Raw genomic sequence first — 23636 nt, forward strand, 5'->3', positions numbered from 1 at the left:
GGGCAATGCCAGGATAATGGACCATGGGGTGGCCAGTGGTCATGAAGAAAAAGAAGAGGGAAGGGGTCGAAAAGCCACTTTGAGGGTGATAGTTTAAATTACGCTGTGCAAAATGGCACAGTGCAACCTGGCAAAGTCACGGGATAGGTAGGTGTTTCCCACAGGTGCCAGGGCCACCTGGCTTTGCCCCATGACATTCTCAGGTCTGACCCATCCCCAGCTATCACCCTGACCTCTCAACATCAGCCTCTTCTCCTTTCCCATCTCAAGTAGAACCAGAACCACCATGCCCAACCCTTAACTTGCCCCTATTGGCTCAAGCCAAGTGAAAATCCTTGTTCCCTTTTCCTATCCATGCTGTCTCCCAGGCCTGGAGCAGCCTCCTCCTCTCCAGCATCTAGCCATCTTCCTCTATTTGTCCTCCTCCTCCAGGAAGCCTTCCTTTCTTGCAGAAATGCATGCCAAGGATACCCAACCTGCCCTCCAAAAATAGCACCCCTCACATTTCCACAGAAGAGGCAGAAGTAAGCACTGCTGAGGGGTGGGGCGCCCGAGCCCGTGTGAGGAGGAGGGGCCTACCTTGCAGGAGGGGGAGCTGGACATTATGGCCATCCATGGCGATCCCTCCCCCGTGCTTCAGCTTCACAAGGCTGTTGTGCGGGCTGGGCAGGCGGACCGTGACTGAGCGGGTACAGACAGCATCAGGGTCATCAGCACACTGCCAAGAGAAGAACGCAGAGTGATGTCACCACACCCCCACCAGCCCAGCACCCCAGCCCAGGGCCCACTGACTCAGAGAAAGACCCCAACCACAGACAACCTCTGGCCTTCTCACACAGAACAACTCCATTCTCACAGACCAATCTCTGCGATGGAGCCCCCTGGAGTCGTGCAAAAAGAAGGCCCTGAGCCCAGCCTGCCATGGCTCCCGTGCTCTTTTCTGTCCTGCTCTGGTCTTTTATGACCAGACAAGGTTTCTGTCTTGTCCGGTTCTTTGGGCCTATTCTTCCAAAGAGAATCAGAGACTTTGATCCTCACGGCGAGCCCTGTGTACTCTGTCTGCCCTCACCTTGGCCCTGTTCTCTAGAGAAAGAAGTATCCACATGTCCAAGCAGCTCAGGACAGGAGACGGACAACCTCGCCCCATCCCATCACGCCTCAGAGTGCCTCCTGATGGGGCACCTGGCCGAGCTCACCTGCACGGTCTCTATGACGATGGAGAAGGAATGGTCCTCACAGTCCTGGGCCAGCAGGTACTGGCAGACCCCACTGAAGGTGAAGTACCTGTCATCAAAGCTCTTGAAGTGGGACTGTCCTGTGATGAGACACTCCCCTGCAGGGGCACAGAGGAAGGAGGAAGAATAGGAGGAGAAGGGGAAATCTCCTAGAGTGGCCAAAGTGGAAGCCTGTACCAGCAGGGCACACTCTCACTGAAATGCCACAGACGTCCTTCCCCACATCAGTCTAAAAACGAGTTATACAAGAAGAGTCTAAGTCAGGCCCCACTTCTCAAGCTGTTGGATCATTCGGTTCCATGCCCCATTTTATAGAGGGGATAACTAAGGAAGGTGACAGAGCCACACTGAGTTACTGGCAGACCCGGGTCAGAACCTGCAGCTCCTGGCTCTCAGTTCCCCGCAGTTCCCAGCCCTTCCCCACAGCTGCTCCCATGGGTTCTGGCTCCACTGGGGCCAGGCACCCGGAGCCTGCAGAGTGCTCAGCCTGGGAAGAGGCCCTTTTCTGCACTGGCATTGTGGGGGCTCTGGGACACGGCCCCACCAGGGAGACTCCCTGGAGGCAAGTGGGCAGAAAGGCCAGCCTGGAGGGGTGAGGCGGGGTCCTCTCCCAGCTCAGCAGTGCAGAAGCCATCCTTGCCCCCTCAGCTGAAGGGCGGCTCTAAGTCCTCCTCACGGCCACGTCCATGCTTTGATTTCAGTTGGGCGGATGGGGAGCCAAGAGGTCATCTGCCCACGATCTCATCAACGCCTCAGCCAGCTCCCCAGCCCAGGCTGACGCGTCTGTGGGTGAGTACGAGGACTCCCCTTCGTCACCCTGCAACTCAGAGCCCTCAATTTGCCCGCCCCCCCCCCCACCAAGCCACTACTCCATCCTCCCCCAGGCTCAGAGTAGCTGACTCAATTCACCTGGAACCAGAGATCACACATCCTGGGAAGGTCTATGCGGGGGGGCCGGGGGTCTCCACTACTGTCTCCAGTGATCCCCACCCCAACTTAGGGCAACCCCGTCTCCAAGGCCTACCATAGACCCACTGAAGCTGAAGCACTCATCTGGATCCCTTTCCAACCTCCCTTTAGCTATTCCCTCTCACCTTTGCCTTCACTTTATAGAAAAATAAATATAGACACACACCATAGCCGGTCCATAAAATAGAGGGCTCTCATTTCCCACCCAGACACCCCTGACCTCCAAACAGCAGAAACTTATTCTCCATCGCACCAACGTTATCTAAACCTGAAGGTTCCCCTAAGAGAGTCCTAGAGCCAGTCCCACCTGGGCCCATCTCCAGGGGCTGCTACTGGGCCCTGTCACACAGTCAAGGGGTCCCCAAAGGCCACAGAGAGATTCCAGCTGCGTATGTGTCAAAGACAAGCTCCATAGGCACCCACTGCCTGCCACTTCATGCCTATATTTGCACTGAAAGGCAGAGCAGACATGGTCAGGGGCCAGGTCACACAGCTTTGGAGCCCCGTGTGGCCCTCCTTTGTATGTGTTGGGAGCAGGGACTGGGAGGCACTACGCTTTTATGGTGTGCGTCCCTCTGCCTAGTCCCCAGGGCAGCTGACCCCTCCCAGGATGGCATGCGTCAGGATGGCACACTCAGCCCAGAAGAAATTAGCAGAAAGTAGGGAGGCTCCAGACCATTCTCATCCTCATCACCTTCTGAGCTAATCAATATATATTTGGTCTTTGTCCCTGGCTCCTGACACAGAGCTTCCAAAACCCTTGGAATGGCCTAGGTGACAGGATGGTCCTTTGTTCTAAGGAAGCCTTGAGGGGCTGGAGATTGATTTAATAATCAGTCATGCCTACATAACAAAACCTCCATGAAAGCCCCAAAACCACAGGGTTTAGAGGGCTTCTGGGTTGGTGAACATATCTACCTGTCGGAAGGTGGTGTGCCCCAAGTCCCTAGGCACAGATGCTCCCTGCCAGACGTTGCCCTATGTACCTCTTCATCTGGCTGTTCATTTGTATCCTTTATGCTATCCTTTATAATAAACCAGGAAGTCAAGTGTTCGCCGGACTTCTGTGAGCTGCTCCAGCAAGTTATCAAACCTGAGGAGGGTATTGTGGGAACCCTCAATGTGTAGCCAACTCAGACAGAAGTGAGAACCCAATGCTTGCGATTGCCGTCTGAAGCACGGGGCAGCCTTGTGGAACTGAGCCCCTACCCTGCGGGGTCCGAGCTGACTCAGGATAGTTAACGGCAGAACTGAACTGGATTGTAGGACACCCAGTCGGTGTCCAGAAAGTCAGAGAACTACATGGGGGGTGGGGTGGGGGAGAAAGACACACACATTTGGTGTCAGAAGTGCTGTGAGTAGAAATAATAGATCGTGCTTTCCCACTGCATTGTCCCAGAAGGGGCAAGAGTGAAGGGTCACTGTTCTTGGAAGTCCGAGCAGAACAGGCAATGAGGAAGGGACCAGGGTCATCCTAGCTGATTGTGAACATGCTGGAATTCCGAATCCACTGATGTCACAACCTTTTTTTGAAGGACTATTTCTCAGAAATCACCACCATTCTACAGAGTGATATTGTCCTCCGTGTCAAATGTCTTGGCCCTGTTGCAGTAAAATGGGTGGGAATTCTTCCCCCAACATTTCTGTTTTCTCAGGAACACTCTTATCTGAGTAAGAAATTGGAGTTTCATTATCTTTGACAATGTCCAGGAAAAGAGGGGTCAAGAAAAATGTGCAAACATTTGAAAACAAAACTTGCAGGGCTAGAATCTAATCCTCTGATCTGATTTCCTGCTCTGCCCCCCACTGGTATGTGTTCCAAAGTTTCTCGGGAGTCAGAAATCTAAATATTTTATTTAGCTTATCTCTTTGATACAATTGAGGGATGGAGCTGCAAGCACAGGAAACCCAGGCACCTGGATGGGTGAGCTGGTAGGTAGAACTTAGCCCTGGGAGTTGGACCATCAGCCGAAACATGGGCAACACTCACCCATCCTCTCTGCCCAGGGGGACACCGAGGACATTCCCAGCAAAAGGCAGCCCTGGGCAAACAGCTGGCTTACTGCCAGACAAACAAGGTGGGCAATAAAAGTTTCGTGAACAAATAAAAGCAAGTGATTCTTAAAATAGCACAAAAAGTAGAACCTCCAGAAGTTAAAGCAGATCTATTACGAAGATGCTCCCTCACTAAAACTTTTTTTTAAATCTCTCATCTTATGAAACACATTACCTCTTCTAAACAAACCGTTGTTGGCAATAAGTGAGCTTCCACAGGGCTGCTCTGCTCAGCTCATTTGTTTCCATTGTTTTCCAGACAGCTATAGAAGTACCAGCTCACAGACCTTTAGCAAAGCAACTCAGACTTCCTCCCAATGTAAATATTCACCAAAGCCTGCCTCTGAATCACAATCACATAATTTCAACCAAATGTGCAAGGTGCATTTCCAAGTGCTCTGTGGATACCATCTCATTTACTGCTCCCTTGAGCTGGTCATTATTATCCCCAGTTTACAGAAGCAGAAACTAAAGCACAGAGGAAAACTCATCCAATGCCCCAAAGGAGTCAAACAAGGATTTGCACGTGGGCATCGGACTGGCTCCAAAGCCCAGAGCACTCTACACCACCCAGTACAGCCTCACGGGTCAGCTCCTATCATTTCTCATAAGCTTGATTGTGCGAGGGCCACGCCTGGTTGTTCTGATCCTGGGCACACGTGGGCAGCTGGGCAGGGATGTGGAGACTGAGTAGAAGAAAGCCTTGGCTGTGACCATGATGTGCTGGGCTGCCCTGAAGGAGGTGTGAGTCCAGAAACCCCAACATGGGCTGGGTAGGCCACAAGAGACTTTCCATAGAACGTAGAAATGCACACATTTACTGGAGAAGCATCAGCCCTGCTTTACTTATCACTCCAGGAAGATAAACTTCCTTCCTGGAGGCTTTCAAAACAGGCAGCTTGAATCCCAAGGCTGAAAGCCAGGGCTATGTTAGAATGCATTAGAAATTATCCCAAACCAAATGAGTAACAAGTGTACCAAGGTCCCTTCCCTCTCCAGACCAGGCAGGTTCTTAGGCTCCCCACACAACCAAGCTCAAGGTAGGCTCAGCTCTGTCTCATCCTCCTGCCCCACCTGCCCAACCTGCCCCAGCCTCACACCACCCCTCCCCATTCCGGGCTCCTTTGGGCCTGCACTGGAACCTGAATGAAAAAGCCGTGGCTGCGAGGATGAAAGTGGTGAACACTCACTGAGTGCTTGCTGTGTGCCAAGTCACAACAGCTTCCATGGGATGAAGCTGCTGTTATCACCCCCATTTTACAGATTAGGAAACTGAGGCTTCAAATGATTAGGCCGTTTGTCAAAAGTCACTCAGCTAGTGACTGGTGAAACTGTAATTCCAGCCGCGCTGCCTGAGTCACAGCCTATGCCCCAGCCGTAGTATTATACTCCATTCCACGCTCATAGGATTTGGGTCACAAAAGGAAAGCCCTCCATTCATACCTTCCCAGCTCCAGAAGAGTACCTTCCACACTTCTCCATCAGGAGTTTGAAATTCCACAACCAGGGCTATATTTGTTTCAAGAAATATAGCCCTTACTAACAGGAATGCTCCTTCCTCATTAACTTAACCAAACATTTAATGGGACTAAACTAGCAGTATGTTTTGCAGAGGAAGGGAAGAGGGTATCAGGGCTACCGAAAGGGAAGTCTGCACTCTATGGGGAAACCACAGTCTTGCCTGGGGCTGCCCTAATTCCTAACCAGAATAGAGATGTAAGTGAGCAGTGAAGAACTAAACATGTCACAGAAGCTCCAGCCCCTTCCCATACAGCCTGCTTCCCCGAAAATAAGACCTAGCCAGACCATCAGCTCTAATGCGTCTTTTGGAGCAAAAATTCATATAAGACCCGGTCTTATTTTACTACAATATAAGACCCAGTCTTTATAATATAATATAATATAATATAATATAATATAATATAATATAATATAATATAATATAATACCGGGTTTTATATTAATTTTTGCTCCAAAAAAACACATTAGAGCTGATGGTCTGGCTAGCTCTTACTTTTGGGGAAACACAGTAGATTGATGCTTGCCTGGGCAATTTTTTCTCCTTTCCACTCCCCATATATAACACTCTCTGTGCTAGGCAGCTTCTAAGATGCCCCCTCATGGTCCCCACCTACTATATTCATGTCTTTTTGTGACCCTGACACCTTGAGTGCAGAATGGGCATGTTGACTTGTTCCTAGTAAATATAACACAGCAGAAGTGAAAGATGTCACTTTGGAGATCAGGGTTTTAAAAGACTGTGGCTTCTGTCTTGGCTGCTCTCCCTCACTCTGATGTCACTCATCCTACAGGAAGCCAGCTGTCAAGTTATGAGGCAGCCCCATGGAGGAGTCCACATGGTGAAGGACAAATGCCCACCAACCATCATATGGTTCGAAGTGATCCCCTCACCCCAGTGGAGCCTTCATATGAGACCACGGCCCCAGCCAATAACTTGACTGCAGCTTCATGAGAGACCTGAGGGCAGAGGCACCCAGCTAAGCCACACCCGGATTCCTGACATGCATAAAACTCTGAGATAGTACATGTGTGTTGTTTTATAAGTTTGGGGGTAATTTGTTACAGAGTAATAGACAATAAGTACACTCTCATCTTATTCCAGAGAATCAAAACCCAGCTCTCTATTTCTACGACTCGCAACGTCAGCTTTTCCAGGGACTGCGGAGAAACAGCAGCCTGCTCTTTGCTTCACTAGTAGAGCCAAGCATATCCCCTTCCAGAACCTTCCCATCAGAAGCTCTACCAACAATTATCACACTGGGGGCACAAGACAGCCCCACTAACAGCTGAATCATGGCAAGCTGTAGAAATATACCTGTGTGCTACAGATAGATAGAAATGGACTGGGAGGCAACAACCAACTACACTCCAGAACTAGAAATAAAGGGTCAGAGGCTTTGAATATGCAGAGCAATAGCTTAGTGGTGTTGTTGGCCAAATATCAAGACACTCAGTGGAACACAGAGTTGGAACTGGTTATCCTCCCATCAAAGCTTCAAGAAAAAAATTTTGAAGCTATTTTCTAATTTTTGAATTGAAGACCAAGAGATTATATTGTCTGCCACAGATCAAGCATTCCATCATGCACACAGTGGGTGTTCAAGTAACCGTTGGATGGATGGATGGATGGATGGATGGATGGATGGATGGATGGATGATAGATGGAAGACCCTTCCTATAGAAAGTAGTTATTGAGAATTCCTAATCTGGTAGTCAATCTGACAAAACACAATAAACTAAATTCCTAATTCCGTCTACTGTGGCTCACAGATCTTATATAGTGAATGGTTATTATTTAAATGTTAAAAGTTTTTTCACAGGTCAACTGCAGCAACCTCATGTCTTTCAAAGGGCTCCCTCGGTCTTTCACAGGGTGTGATTATGCACTTGCAAGAGCAATCTTTTGTCCTTCATGCTTCCTTCAAGAATTGCACAGAAGATAAACTAGCTGCTTGGCCATCCCTTGGCCAGATTAATTGACCTATCTTTAGTGACCACTTTCCATTTAGTTCCAGAATTTTCCCAGTATAGTGGGTACTGGGTAAGGTCCTAAGTGACCCTAAAGCCATAGACCCCAAATATGATCCCAGATATCCAAGCTCAGCCCCCTGCTAGCCCACCAAAGCCAATGTGGCCTCTTGGGGATACAAAGAAGGAAGCCTGTTGTTATCTGCTTGTTTGCCTTGCAATATTTTATTGCACTCTAAAAACATGAGGACCCACAAAGTAGCATCTACCATGCGAGCTAAGACTGAGCTGGTCTTTAAGTGTGGCGCCTCTCCAGAGCTCATGAAGGATGTAAAGATCCTCCTGCAAAAGGATGGATCACTGACTGGGAGGGACAGCAAAGAGAAGGACAGAAGTAGAAGTCTGGCAGTTGTGAGTTTAAGTCCTGTCTCTGTTGCTTAGTAGCTGTGTGGCCTTGGGCAAGTTATTTGACCTCTCTGGGTGTTTCCTCTTCCATACAATGGAAATAAATTGTACCTGCCTCACAGGTTGTTGTGATGAGGTGATACATGTAAAGTGCTTAGCAGAGTGCCTAACACATAGCAAACGTCACACGTGTGACCACAAAGGAGAAAACATCAGGAGAAGAGCCAGGGTCCTTGGGGGGTGAGGCAGAAGAGAGCATCGAAGGGGCAAAGTTTGCAGTATGTAAAATAGAGTTTGGGGCAAAACAGAGGCGAAAGCAAAGGGCAGAGATTATAATGCAGCTTTTCCTCAGTAGATTTTTCACAGTGGGGGCAGGGTAGGAGGAATCATTTTGTGGCCTGATAGTCCTAGCTCTTGGACCTTGTCAAGGTCTTCACGTCAGGCATTTCAAGAAATTCTCCCTTCAGAGAATTACCAGACCCTTCTTCCTCTGAATTTTCCAAAGAACTTGAGTCATCTTTGTTTAATCCACCGTGGCCTTACAGTTTTTATAGCTTATTTAGCCTTAATCCTTTGAGCAAACAGGTGATAAGAAAAGGACAATAAAACCTTAGTTCAGATGTTTCTCCCCTTTCAGCCACTGTAGGGCTTCCCTCCACTGGCCCATGAGTGGGTTAGCACAGCTGGTACCTGAAACCAGAGCTGGGTCACAGGGTTGCATCCAGGGGAAGAGTCAAAGGTTGCCTACCTGGGCAATCTTCATTGCTGCAAATCCACAGGCTATTTCGGCAGATGCTGTTGAGGAGAGAAACACAGGTCATGGGTAGTTCTGCAAATTCAGGGTACATGAACAGATTTAGAGCTCCCCACATACACCACAGCCCCCAAAACAAAGAAATCTGGGAGAAGAGAGGACCTGAGGCTAAAGGGGTCTTTATGGAGTGAAAGGTGTACAGGACAGGGCTTTGGTCACAGAGGAATCTTGGAGATAATGCCAAGGGGAAGAAACCCTGAAACCCTGACAGGGAGACAGACAGAATAAAAAAGTTAGGTAATGCAATGTGCCTACCCAGGCACTAAGCAATCAAATCACACACACACACACACACACACACACACACACACACACACACAGCTGGTGGAAGAGGGGAAGGGAGCTGTTGAAAGGGGTAACACCAAGAACCCTGTTGGGCAGCCCTTGGAAACTCCTGGAAGACGGCCAAGCAGGGAAAGCCAGCAAAGGGAAGAGGCCTGGACACCAAACGAGGAGTTCTTTTCCCCGTGTGCAGAGGACAGGTGAAGTTAGCCAGAGGAAACCTCCAGAGCAGCTTCTTGAAGAAATGATTTGAGCTAAGCAGACGGCAGCCCAGGCTGCCTGTGGAGAGCCATGGAGGGCAGGCCTGCATGAGTTTCCATGGGCACTGCTGCCTTCTTCCACCTACGAGGTAATGTTCTCAAGGAGAGAAGAACTGCCTATGGCTTGCTGACTGTTACATAGTCCCTTTTCGGGGAGACAGTGTCAGTTATTAAAGCATAGTTTGGGGGGAAAGTTAGATACGTTGTTTGCATGTAAAGAATTACCAGGCCCTTCTTCCTCTGAATTTTCCAATGAATTTGCCTCGTCTTTGTTTAATCCACCGTGGCCTTACGGTTTTCTTAGTTCATTGAACCCCATCTCCTCTAGGCATACCTCTCATGCATCCTTGCTCCCCATTATTGACGTCCACACCCTTCCCCAAACCACCTGCCCCATCTCCACCTCTTCTCCCTCAGCCCAGGCCAGGTCCTGCTCCACTTCCCATTGCCCCTCTTGCCCCGGTTTCCCCCTCAACAACCCCTGGGCAGCTAGCTGTCCCAGACCGCGCTGTGCAGCCCCACTTACCAGGTGTTGCAGTCTCGCAAGAGGGAGGCGCCTGGAGGGTACCGCTTCCCAGAATGCACGCAGGAACACTCAGCACTGTCCACGCAGCGGTCTTCATCAAGGAGCTGCCCCTCTGGGTTCAAGGGCATCAAGGCACAGACTCATCATCATCACTCATCTCACAAAAACACAATCCCTATGGGTGATCATCAGCTTAGGGCCTCTTCCAGGAAGCTCCAAGAACTTGCTCTGTGATGTTAATCTTGCACATTAGTGCAATATGAGAGAGGGGGATCGTTAATCTCCACTCTTGATGAAAAAACAGGCAGAGTTTTGCTCAAGGTCTTTCAGTAGGGAAGTCATGACTCTAGGTTGAGTGCTTCTTCCAGGAAGCTCAGAGAACTTGTGTGCTGTTTATTTTTCACATTAATGCCACGAGAAAGAGGGCAAGATAATTCATCTCCATTCGACAGATGAAGAAATCAAGGCAAGCGTTTTGTTCAAGGTCTCCTAGTAAGGAAGTCATGACAAAACACACAGGACTCACTCTTAATAGTTAAGCAGGGTTTTTCACCAACGCTCACAAAGTCCTTCCTGAGAAAGACTTCCTAGTGCAAAGCTCTTTTTCAGCTGAGCTCACATGGCAAACCCAGGAAACATTTAAAAATATCTTTCTCCCAGATCTGTTCCCTGATACTTAACTGAGGAAACAAAACTGCCTCTCAGATTGGGCCACGTGCTCCCCAAACAAAGTCACTGTTGGGGCCCAGACCATCCTTCTGGACCTAGGCACACATGCTTTCATGGATACAGCACAACAGGAAAACATAAATTAAAAATAAATACCAGCTCAATCCTGACCACTCTGTACAGAGACTTTTAAAAAATAAATAAAAGGCCTCTGATTTCAGCAATGAGGAACAAACACAAATGGCCTTCATCTGGCTTCCCCAAGCCACGAGGACTGGCAAGGTCTTGGGTTAGTAAATAAAGTGGGAAGTTTATTACCAGGGCAGCGGCAGCCATCCACGCATTGCTCCTGACACACTTCATTGATGTGAAGGCTCTGGCAGGTTCTGGTGCAAGGGGACACACACTCCTTGTACTCCATGCCAGCAGGGCATTCTGGCCCTGAAACAGAAAGCTCACAAGTCTCTCCAGAGCAGTTCTCTCCGTGCAGCATCTCACAAGCCATGTTGTACTCATGCCCCCTTCGTCTGCTCCCCTCTTTTTTCAGGGCCCCAAGGACCATATCCATCCACCCCAGTGACCAGCATCCCTTCCAAGGCTGTCCCACCCACCCACCCACCTCTAAAGGAACGTCTTCCATCTTGTAAGACCTGGCTAAGACCCAGTAGGGTCACCTGGGGCCACCACCCCTTCTTCTTGGGCATCTGTTCTTCGTGAACAACTTTGCTTTTTTTTTTTTTTTTTTTTTGCTCCCCTATATTCTGTCCCTTTCAGCTAAAACCCTCTCAGGGTGATACCAAACTCTTCTAAGCTGAACATGAATGGCCTCCTGGGGCCAAACAAAGAGTAAATGGTGTCCTCATCACATTCTCCACTGAGGGTGCCTCTCCCTCATGAACTTGGCCCCAATAAAACGCCCCACCCAGCCTGGGACATACACCATTCACACCCACCTTCCCCACATGGGTGATATTCCTTCCATATTTATTTCGGCTGTGCTACAGGACTGCCTTCAGAGCTTATTACCTAAGCGTCAGCCCTCCCTGCTGGACCCCGCTACTTGCGGGCAAAAGCTGGCTCTCCTCTCTCTCTCCAACCCTGTTGGCTGACGGATGCTCAGGCCAACTGAAGGACTGGAACTCTTTTCTGGGTTTCGAAACACTAAACAATTGCCACAAACCGGTTCTCCTCCAAGATACATCAGTTATCTCCCCACCCTACCTCCAAAGACCTAAAAAAACAGCCCCTCTACTTTACAGAGGAGAACCCAGTGGCTAATAGCCACCTTTCTCACACCCCACAGCAAAGATGAAAAGCTCTAATGTATAAGCTGAAAAAACACAACGTAAGAAATGTGCGTGTGGTGTAAATATTTGGCCGCATCCCCATCTCTATCAGTCCCCGTGATCTGTGCAATGATTACAGACTGGCTGCCCACCTGCAGGCTTTGATCAGTGGGAAGTCTGGGCAGAGAGGAGGCTTCTGACCAGGGGACCGACCAGACAAGCTCCTACTTAATCATGATAATTTAGGGATGGTGACTCGGGACCCGATGAGATTAGAAAATCAAAACCACGGGTGCCAGGAGGTGAGGTGGAGGGAATGGTGAGCATTGGGCCTGGCAGAGAGAAGGCTGATTTAATGAAAGGGAAGAACTTAATAAAAGCCTGCCAGGCTCTCCAGGATCAGCTGTGGACGGTTTCGCCAACTCCCTGCTCCTCGTCAATTCAGACAGGCAGTCAGCACAGATACTACCTGAAGTTGCCACACTGCTGAGATTCTATTCGGAGGCAGAGAATGTTTTTGTGTCTAGGGGATAGATTTCCTGAAGGAATCATGAGGAACCAAGCGAGACATGACGTGAGAACAGAAGCAGGAGAAATGACCACGGGGACCTTGGGAAGGCCTTTCAAGCCTTGCCACAGCCCTTAAGAGAGGGGACTTCCCCTGTGACCAGGTGGCAAAAGACAGGGGCTGTGCAGGAAGTGGGTCCAGAAACATGGTGGCTTTGCAGGCAGTGTCTGGCTGGGGTGTGGTAAAGGCACACAATCATGACACAGACTGATTGCTTCCTGAGAGACACCCCAAGACAGACAGCACTCTTCCCCAGCCGGGGAAGGTGGGCACTGACTTACGGCATGCGCTGTGCTCTGTCCAGCCATACAACACCATCCCCTGCTGGGCGCAGGCCCGGGCATACTCCAGGAGGGCGATGCAAGGGCACCTCTGCCCCTGGGTGCACGTGCACAGAATCCTTTCACACAGGGCCACGAAAGGCTCAGGGTCCACCAGAGGGTGGCAACGGGCGAACACTGAGGCACTCTTCAGCAGCTGGCACTGCTCCCATAAGCCCTGCAGGAAAAAGATGTCACCTCAGTGAGGACGGCAGCCTGTGGCCGTGGCTTGTTAGTACACTTACTTCATGTCTCCTGAATGTGGCTCTGTGGAGACCTAGCCCTGCCCTGAAAACCAGAGAAGTTCCCTCACTGAGACAGTGCCCGGCACCTAATAGGTACTTATCAGTAGTTATCCAATTAAACAATCCATCAATCAAAGAAAAGAGATTGGACTCATGCTATGTGAAGTGTATGGAGACTAAGTTTGCAGAGCCCAGGAACTGCAGAGTCCAAGGCCCTTGAACTGGTGGCAGGCATTGTCCTCTGAGGGGAAAGAGCAGAGAGAGAAAATAGTGAAAAGGACACTGACCTTGGAGTTCATGTGGAACTCCCCAGGAGGGGAGCTCAGGGTTCAGAGTTCAGGAATGCTGACCAGCCTCTGTGTTGCACTGCCCCAGTCACCTCCCCTACCTGACCTGGATACTCTACACTATAAACGAGAAGGTGAGACAAGGAGGTTTATAAAATAGACATTTCTGGGCCTTACCCCCAGAGATTAAAATCCAGTCTGATGGGCATGGAGTACAACTTTTTCAAACATTCCCTAGGTGATTCGTGGGACCAGACGGAACCAGTTCCCATCACCAAAAATATGCTAGGATTCTATGAACTATACCAGAGATGTTCTTTCAGGCAAGGGCTATTCCTGGGTTTTACCAGTTTGCTGATACTCTCAACGCAATAACACAAGGCAGGCTTGGAGCTGTTGTCACGGATTACTCCTGAACACATTAGTGTAAACACTCCTATGCTGTATTTGTAAACATCTCTGCATTCTGTGTTTTAATGATTCTAAATGCACATCTTTCCCACAGTTTTACATCTCTGAGATTGGAATGCAGCTTACAATTGATATTACACTTGAATTGGCAGCTTTTCTTTCTTAGTGATATATATGGAACATTGATGTGTCTTAGAATCAACGATGTCTTTGATTTGACACTATACCGTATTGTGGCTAGAAATGAGCCCCACTGGGTGCATCATTTCTCTCGTGCTTAGGTATGCTCTCTGACTGGAAACCAGCAGTTCATGAAAGGACTTCAGCTGAAAAGAAAGAAGTACGTAGGGCTGAGCCCTGGAGGCTAGTCCAGAGCAAATCCAGTCTGCTCACACTGCAACGGATGGCCAGAGCAAGCCTGCATGAACCAAGAGCCAGGAGGAGCCAGGGTCTCGTGGGTCTTGTCTTTTGAGGCACCATAGCGAGCATGGAGGAATAGAAATCTGACCCAGTACTGCTCAGCATCCACAAGACACCCCGGCAGCACCAGGGAGACAGGCCCATGCTCTGGTCCTAGGGAAACCTGTGTCCTGGCGCTGAGCTGGGACCCTGTCCCCTGCCGGGACTGCACAGATCTGCCATCAGAACCAGGCAGGGAGGGCAGAATGTCACAGATGCACTCTGACTGCAGCAGGCCCTGGGGGGAGGGGGAGTGGTGGTCTGGAGGCCCAGGGCCCCGATGGCCCAAGCAGGTAGGCATGGCTAGTTTCCCCTGCATCTTAGAAAAGCAGCAGCCACATGAGCTACTGAACTGCAAAGCTGCATCTGAGGACTTGCAGGTGAAGATGATTAGCAGCTCTGCATGTTGGGCGCCAACTGCTGACAGCAGTACCCCCTCCGTGACCTTACCCTTCTGACTTACTTCAGGATGGAGACACCATACCCGCGTGTGGCTGAGAAAATACATTAAACTTATGTCCAACTCTTCCACTTACTGGCAGCGGGGACTGACGCACAACATCTCTCCTCATTGGAGAAGGGTGTCCTGAGTGAAATGGGAATCAACAAATGGGGACTGCTGTCATGGGCCCCGTCACACCGAGGTGTCAGGTGATGACAGGCATCCTTCCATTTGCCACCCTGAGCATTTAACACAGGAGAAACTGAGGTTTCTGAAGACAATGCCAGAAAGAGTCCTGCCCTAGACTTGTTATGACTTCACAAGCCCAGACCCCAGTTCAGCCTCTTCCCCATGCTGGCGGTGTGACCTTGGGCTGTTCACTTAACACTGCCTCCTCTGGAAAATGGGGATAATGATTACAGTGCCCATCTGAAAAGACTAAGGTTAAGACTGAATGGAATAATGCACCAAAAGGTTTAGCTTAAATCAATGGCCCCATGTCATCAGCATGATACCCTGACCACCAGAGAAATCCCTTCCACTGTTCCTCCTGCCATTCGGCTGACCCTCAAGAATGGTGATCAGGTCACCAGACGAACATCTTTGTCCCATCTCGACATCATCATTTCACTACTACCTTGAGTGCTCCGTGGTGAACAGAGGAACTGCTTTTGTTAATCTTTGATTTGGGAGGGTCACACCCCTACAGAACAAAGTGGGTTTCTTTCTAATGGGGGGTGGGGGAGGCCCCACACTGCTTTGCAATAGTCAGGTCTAAGACTCTCCTGGGGCTCAGAGGAGGAGGCTGAGGCCTATGTCTAGTCCTTTCCATTCTGCCAAACCACCTGCCACTCAGAATGTAAGGTTACTGGACTTTTAAAGGGCAGCTGAGGGCATCCTTGAGAGGGCCAGATGCTCAGCTCTTGCCTACCTCTTTCTCCACCCACAATTTGGAACCAAGGAAAATCCAAAAAGACAACTCCATGGGGCTTTTCCAACGATTGCTGCCATCACCTGGGCTATAGGACAGTGGCTTGGAGCCATCCCTGCACCACAGGACTAACTCCCGCAGGCACAGGGACCAGTCACCTAGGGCTCTCACCAGCAGGACAGCCAGAGGAGTTCAGCGGCCCCTCCCCTGTCAGAGCAACAGTGGGCAGAGTCCAGCACGGCCCATCTCCCCCTGGCCCCAGTCTGTGTTTTTCCTGCTCAGGGAAAAAGTGGGAACAGTAAGCTAGCATTTCCTGGGAGGTCCCTTGAGGCATTAAATGGTTTACAGAAAGCCTTAGTAAGAAGGGTGTTTTCTGATTATTCATCTGCAGGATGGGAGTGGATTTCTATAGAAACAGCCACCTTCCTTCTTAGAACAATTCTTTTGGCCTCTATGTTTGTACCTGAAATCTGGCTAGGATTTCTCTCTCGGCAGAGACAAAAGGAAAAGTCTGCCCTATCCTGCCCTCCAGTCTTCCTCTTCAGCCCTGGCCTGCGCTTGGCCTACTAGGGTGCCACAGTCTGAGAGCCGGGCAGGACTGCCAGACCCCAGAGCTGCAGCACAGTGTCACATCTAGCTTATTATCCCTGCCTCCCAGGCTTTCTCCATTCCACCACAGGTAGCCTTGCCTTGTCAACCCAGGCCAGTTCCTGAGACAAGACAAGACATCTCCACAGAAATAAGCCCAAGTTGGAGCCGACATAGTATCCTCTCAGACCCAGGGTGAGGACACCAGCAGGTAGGAGGTGACCAAACCTTCACTCAACAAGCATTGGCTGTGTGGTCTCTAGGTCTCCAGCAGCGTGTCCAGGTCGATATAAAAGGCAAATATGATTGTCCCACCCCAGCTTAGAGGGCCAAGTTACGGCTTATTAGGAAGGCAACAAAGCCAGGCCTTCCTCTGACGCCTGCCTACCTGTCCAGTTCATCTCTCTCTACTCCCCATCTCATAACATTACTGATGGCTTCCTGAATAAACAACATTGTTTCAGAGACTACCTCATCGTTCATTCCCACAAACTGACCTTTCAGAGGTCTGAAGACATGTTCAAAGAACCCAAACTTCCTCAGAGAAAGGTGAGATAAATACAATATTCCAGATTTGGAAACTGAGGCATGGAGAGAATGAAGAATTTACTAGGTCAGCTGTTCCAAAAATCTGGTCCAGGGATCCCTACAGACTCTCAAGATCCTTTCAAGGGTCCAACAGGACAAAACCATTTTCATAATAATACTAAGATGTCATTTGCCCTTTTTGCTCTCATTCTCTCGCAAGTTCACAGTGGAATTTTCCAGAGGCTATGTGATTTGTGATAGCATAACAGACTGATTGCAGAAGCGGTTACGAGAATCCAGCTGATTTCTCTTAAGCCAGACACTGAAGAGATTTGCAAAACTGTGAAACAATGCCATCCTTCTCCCTAAACATTTTTTGCTTGGAATTTATAGTTATTTTTATTTAAAAGATGTTATTCATGTTAAATACAGAGGATGCCAAAAAAAAAAAAAAATGTATGCACATTTTAAGAAAAGAAAAAACTGTATTAAAATTGTAATGCTCAGTATATACCGATAACAAAAGATGAATACAAGTCAGGTTTGACTTCTGCAATTACAAGAGGTGCTCAGAGTGGTTATCATCAGTGTCATTTTAATAGTTTTTTCTTTCTTAAAATGTGTATGCATTTTTTGGCACCCTCTGTATAATGTTTATTACTTTTAAAATTAATTAATGTTTTAAGTTGCTCAGTTTTAATATCTAATATAGTAAACATCAATAGATATAACCCATATAAACAAAATCTCTTTGGCATCAATCGTTTTTGAGAGTGTAAAGGTGTCCTGAAATTAAACCTTTTGCAAACTGCTGGATTAGTGAAAGGGTGACTGAACAGGACTCAAACCATGATTCTATTCACAGGCCAGTTGCCTGCCACCAAACCACAATTTACATGGTCTTTCAGGCCCTTGATGCACTCACCCCTCCTCACCTTGTTTCCAAACAATCAGATTAGAAGACAGTGTCATACAGGGGATATAGTACAGGTTTTAAAAGGCTGGTTGGGCTGAAGTCCCAACCCTGTCACTACCCAAGCGTGTGACTTTAAAAAAATTACATCCCCTCTTGGTACGTTTATTTCCTCACCCATTAATGAAGGGTGTGGAAGGGACTGAAAGTTGTCCAGGATATATTCCTCCCTTCTTTCTTAGTCAGTTTTCCATTTTCCCCTGGACACATAGCCACTGGGAGTAAAGATTCCATTTCTCAGCCTCCCTTACAGCCGGAAATCGCCATATGATTAAGCTTAACCCAATAGAATATAAGCAGAAAGGTCATGTGCAGCTTTCAGGAAGTATTCTCAAAAGGAGAGGGTGCTTCTCAGTCCCTTCTCTTCCTACTGCTGGAATGTGGTTGTGATGCTTGAGGCTTGAGCTGCCATCTTGGACGATGAAGTAAAAGCCCTATGCTGATGACAACAGAGAAATGAAACAGAAGGACCTTGGATCCCAGCATATGGATGGGATCCTATACCGGGCCTGGACATCCCACCCCAAGCTTCTTTACAATGAAAAAGAAATAAACTTCTACACTGTATAAACCATTGTTACTTTAGGAGTCCTGTAACTCATAGAGGAACCTACTCCTAACATAAGTAGCAAGACCTACCTTAGGTGGATGCCACAAAATAATAAAATTAAATGAAATTACACAAGAAGATGCAATCAAGGACTTATAACTATTATCATTAGCAGGCTGTCAATATTAGCCAAACAGCTCGAAAATGGTTTCTCCTCCGCTCTCTGCTAAAACATTCTGGCAGGGAGACTAAAGGGTGGTCAGCTAATTTACACACTTCCAGCATCTCCCTGGCTCCAATGCCCGGCATCAGTCCTTTCTATCTGCCTTCATCTCTTGTCTGTGGTACCAGAAGCAGCCAGAGAGCTCCAGCCCCAGCTCCATCAATCCATGACCTCAGCCTGCCTGAGTGGCTGTGCAGACCCACGTGTGGCCCATCTTAATCATATTTTCAGTTCATTAAAGAAAGCCAGGCCTCTTTCCTGGAGAAGCCAAGCTGGTTGGAGGGGGAGAGGAAAGAAGCACATTTCCCCAGTGGCAGAGGAGCAGTCGCAAGAGATCTGAAGCTTAGCTATTGTGTTAGTCCCCAAACAGCTGACAAAGGAGAAAGGAGGGAAGCATTCTTAGGACTGAAGGGAACAAAGAAAAGAGAGGCTAATATATGAAGTGCAAGATTGTTCAGCAAGGCCCTGATCTTTCCAGCGCTGGTGTGGGTGCCCTGCAACTGCCCCTGGAGGAGGTGTGGAGGCGCCTAGAGCCTGAACTGGTCCAAAATAGTGGGTTCAAGAATTCACCCCTGGGGCAGGGCATCATTTCTCATTGGTCAGCCTGCAAGGACAGATGAGGGCGGGTTGCTGAGTCTATTTATAACTCCTGACTGGCCTGGGATTCCCACCCACATTCCAAAAGCAGGCTTGCAAAGACCCCGTGAAACTGGTTGATAGATTTCCAACAAATGGATGGTTTTTTTCAGAGTTAGACATTCCTCTCTCTGAGATAGGGTACAGCCCTCATGAGAAGTAGGGTAACTGGATATATCAGAAGTCCCCAGCCCCGCAAAGGACCTTCCTCACCCTCTGCCCTAGTCTCTTGGGAGGTGTCTGAGCAATTTTCAGGGATCAAGAGAGGGTTCGTCTGGCTGGGAGGGCAAGAGCCAAGCACCAGGCCTGGGTTCCCAGTGTGGGGTCTGCCTGAGCTCTGGGGACGGAACCCTCTACCCATTCTGCTCCCAGTGAGGAAAGATAGTCAGCTCTTATCACAGAGCTGACTCGCCGAGCTGGCCTCCCACTTACCATTCTTTTGGCAATTCACCATTTACTACCCTAGATAGCATGTGTGGCTCTCTTTCATGGTTGCTCAATGTTTCCTATGTGTCTTGTCCCTTGAATAAGATTACAAATCCACCTTGCACAGTTTTAGTCACCCAATCCATACACAACATTTCGATAAATATGTACTAGTGGGTACCATCGGATTCTCACTCATTCTCGTCCTCACCAGGGGGTAAGAAAAGGGAAAGAAAGCCACTCGGGAAATACTTTGTTAAAAGATTTCGAAATTGTTGTGTTTCGGAGGCACATGAACTGAAAACTTGAGTACTAGGATCTAACCCTCCTTGAGCGTTTGTCAAATAAGTACCCTAAACGGCCACGTTCAGCTTAATTTGAGGGAAATCTTTGAAACCTTGTGACAGCCCTTGATCTCTGTCATAAGGCGAGACCCCCAGAGGCTCAGTGGCCACAGTCGCCCTGTCCCACCACAAGCACATGGGTTCACTGTCCCTTCCCCCAGCCCGCAGTCAGGGGAGTGAATCTGCTCTAAAGGAAATGGCACTGACTCAGTCAGTGATGGGTAGAGCTCACCATAGAAACGGAAGACTGAGATGCACAGCAGGGACATAAGTGCACGAGGACACACAGGATCAAGTGAAACCAGGGACCACACCCTAGATCCTTGGACCTCGGCAAAGCGTGTGAAATACATCCTCACTCCTTAGCCTCCATATGGCTCGAGAGAGCAGTTCTCCCTCTGCCACAGGGATAAAGGTGTGTGTGTGCGCGCGCGCTTGTGTTCAAACCCCAACTCCGAGCTAAGCATCAGTGAGACACAGTGAGTGGGCACCCTGTCTGTAAAGCCAGGCCAGGTCACAGTGCTGTCATCTGACAGCTTACTCCTTTGGGGGTCCTGGGTTTCCAAGGCTAACCCTGGACCAGCTAGACTCTCACCACAATGGTCTCTCTATGAATCACAACTATTCTGCCAAGCAAATGAATGTAGCACATGGCTTCCCAAACGCTAAGAAAAGTCTACTCCAGGCCAAACACCCAATTAAGTGAATGGAAAGTCAGGGAACGAAAGCAGGATGCCAGGAGTGGGCCTGGCCAGTGAGCCCCCCAGCTCTGCCAGGGCCCTTGGCACCTCCGCCAAGTTCTGTGCTCAACTCACCCATCTGTAGGCCTGTGAGCTCGCTCCCAGCACACTGTGGACAGAAATAATACAAAGAGCTGGGTACCTACTTTGCAAGTAAAAGGCTTGGGCAATATTTCATGAGGACATGAAGAGTGAATTGTGTTGTCCCCAACTTAATGGGTATTCTATGTGCCTTTTTGTGCTATTGAGGAGACATGTTGTGGTTATTTAAAGTACACATGAGTATTTACAAATGTTAGCTTGTACAGGACAGGTGACTTCCTGGAGGGGAGAGCATTATGAACAGCATGCTGTTTCAGAATAGGGAGAAACTGTGAAGACATGAGCAGCAGGAGAACAAAAGGAATAAGGATTGTTTTTACTAAATAAACACTAAATTCAAAGCCAGTGGAAAACAGGCAATCTGAGACTGTTACATAACTGATGGGAGTACAATTGGACGGGAACACCTGCATAAGACCTGGTGAAACCAGACTAGAATAATCTTGCTACTCCAGTATTCAGGGCCACTTAGCTTCAAAGGGGGATAAAAAGAAAGGAGAGACTTATCAGGGAGCCAAGGAGGGCTACGTAGGGCTGAGCTCTGTCAGAGAGCTGGGAAGATCCCAGCAAGGTTGTCTCAAAGACTTGACTCTTAAAGTTAAGGTTACAGTGTCACCTGTCTATCTGGACAGAGCTGTGGAGAGCATCAGGCAATGGGCAGGGGGCTGGACTAGATAGCTTCTAGAATCTCATCCCCCTCTGAGTGTTTATGAACCTAAGATTCCGAACATTGATGAAAAGAAATTTCTTCTGCTCCAGACACCTGCCTGAGGTTGATGCTGCTGAAGGATGATTCACCACCAGAAGGTGGAGTAATAACTGGGGCACTCAGTCTTCTCAAGAAAGACTGTCCATCTTGAGGACCAACTCTGAGGAAGTATAAGGAGAGGCCTGTTGGGGCCAGAGGCATGAAGAGTCCTCACATTCAGACGGCAGCAGCAAAAGCAGGAGATGACCTTCCCACATTGGGGGAGTTGACCCTGAGGAGGGGAATGGTTGCTGCGACTGTGCCCCCCTCCCCCCCCCCATGGAAGCGTGGCCAGGGCCATGGCTATCGAGTGTAGTTCTGCAGGTCATACAGAGTGCACAGTGGCAACACGCCCAAGGGAGTAGTACCATTCACATCACAGACATCATATATGTGTGCGTACATTCTATGTACATGTATAATGTTTATGATGCAATTTCCCAGCAGGTGGTAGTAAAGTGTCTTAAGGAAGGGCTTCCAGTTTCTAATCAGCAAGGGCCCTGTATGAGCTAGTCCAGTCTGCTGGAGCCACGGCCTTCACATTGCAGATGGGACTGCAGGACAAAAACAAGGTCCCTTTATAAAGAGTTTAGCCCTTGCTGACATTCCCCAGAAGGACAGAATTTAAATTTGTTTCAAAGAAAAAGGCAACCTAACGTTCTTTCTAAAATGTTCCTTGCGCAGTAGAGTTGCCTGCAAATTAACATCAATCATGTGAGCACTTAGAGCTTGGGGTTTTTATTAACAGGTCTGGCCCTGAGCTCCAGACTCCAGCAGCCCTGCCTTCTGTTTGAAAAGCTGAGAAAACAGCAAATTTGCATGCACTCAAACAAGCCATTAACAGTCCCAGCAGACAGGCTCTGGGTTTTGTTGGCATAACAAGGAAACATTCATCCCCTAGGTAGAAGTAATATGACCTGGCTCTCAGAAAGAGCTGGCTCCATGCTACCGCCTTGAAAAGGCGGGGAAGCACCAGAGAAGTGAGAGAACAGACTCTGGCGGCTCTCAAGGAAAGTTCTTAGGTCCGTGTAGTCTGCCCAACACAATACTCTCTGCCACTGCACAAGGCCTTGGAGCCACACTGGCAAGCACTTGTAAACGATCCCATTTACCAGACCTGATTTCTGAACCTGGCCCGGTGGGACTAAGCCGGCTGTGAACAGTTCCAATGACTATATTAATCACCTCCCAGGAGATGAGTCATATGCTTCCCAGCCAATGAGGGTGCCCCAGTCACGAACACGTACAGCCTGATTTGCTGAGACAAAGCCAGGCCTCTCTTCTCAGGTAAACAATCTGAAACCTAGAGTTCTGAGCTTGGAGAAGCTTGTGTCTTGGGAGGTCTGGCGTGTTTGGGGCGTCCACTCAGCACTAAGACCTTGGTAACCAATTCCTTAAGCTGCTCCCAGGACACTGGTTAGTAAGGACTGTAACACACCCAGGAGACAAAGTGAGTAGTAAACCTGCAGCTGGAGCCACTAAAAGGCACCCCAGAGACAAAACAAATCTTCTGTGGATTCTCCCTCCCTCTCCTTTATCTCCAGGAGACAAAAGCGATCGGTTTTCCCCCTCAACTGGGTCAGGTTCTCCATTTGAAAATCCTGTCTTTACCTTCTACTTCTATGGATAAATGAATGTATCCCCTTGTAATCCGAGAGTGAGAGAACATTTTTCCAGCACTGAGTTGGTGGCCTATGTTTGCAAAATACAATGAGACAAAGCCCACATGTCCTTAAAGGGCTGATTCTCTGTTAGAGGTACATGCATGAGCCCCAGCCCCTCTCATCAGCTGAGGCACCCCTACCCTTAATCTCACACCTGCCTAGAGACATTGAAGGGCAGGAGAGGGGGGCCACCAGCCAACCACAGGACTGCAAATTTGGAAATAAAAGGAAAAAATGATAAAATCCCTCTCCTGTCCCCCCCCCCCACCACTGCACGTGATTCCTTGAGGGCATTCAGTCTGAAATTCACCTGCTTAATAGGCAGCTCTAGAAGGAAAGTTGGCCTCTGTCACTCACCCACTCCTCAGTGTGGATGGTTCCAGTACCCTGCTGTCCTTCTAACTTCAAATGGGACTCAGCTCCCCAAAAGGAATGTGGGGGTAATTGGGAGGAGGGAGGAG

General features: G+C 48.8%; 1 protein-coding gene across 1 annotated transcript in view; it reads right to left on the reverse strand.

The window, feature by feature from the left end:
* VWF (von Willebrand factor) overlaps nt 1–23636 on the reverse strand; it is a 131562-nt gene that overhangs the window by 87683 nt on the left and 20243 nt on the right. The window contains exons 7-12 of the mRNA XM_019754370.3: nt 12840–13056; nt 11023–11145; nt 10036–10147; nt 8902–8948; nt 1197–1333; nt 580–718 (exon numbers count right to left, since the gene is read on the reverse strand). Of these exons, the coding sequence (XP_019609929.3) occupies nt 580–718; nt 1197–1333; nt 8902–8948; nt 10036–10147; nt 11023–11145; nt 12840–13056 (775 nt within the window). The remainder of the gene's footprint in view (nt 1–579; nt 719–1196; nt 1334–8901; nt 8949–10035; nt 10148–11022; nt 11146–12839; nt 13057–23636) is intronic.

The sequence above is a fragment of the Rhinolophus sinicus genome, chromosome 1, assembly GCF_057876585.1.
Source record: "Rhinolophus sinicus isolate RSI-liver-muscle chromosome 1, RSI-T2T, whole genome shotgun sequence".
NCBI lineage: Eukaryota > Metazoa > Chordata > Mammalia > Chiroptera > Rhinolophidae > Rhinolophus > Rhinolophus sinicus.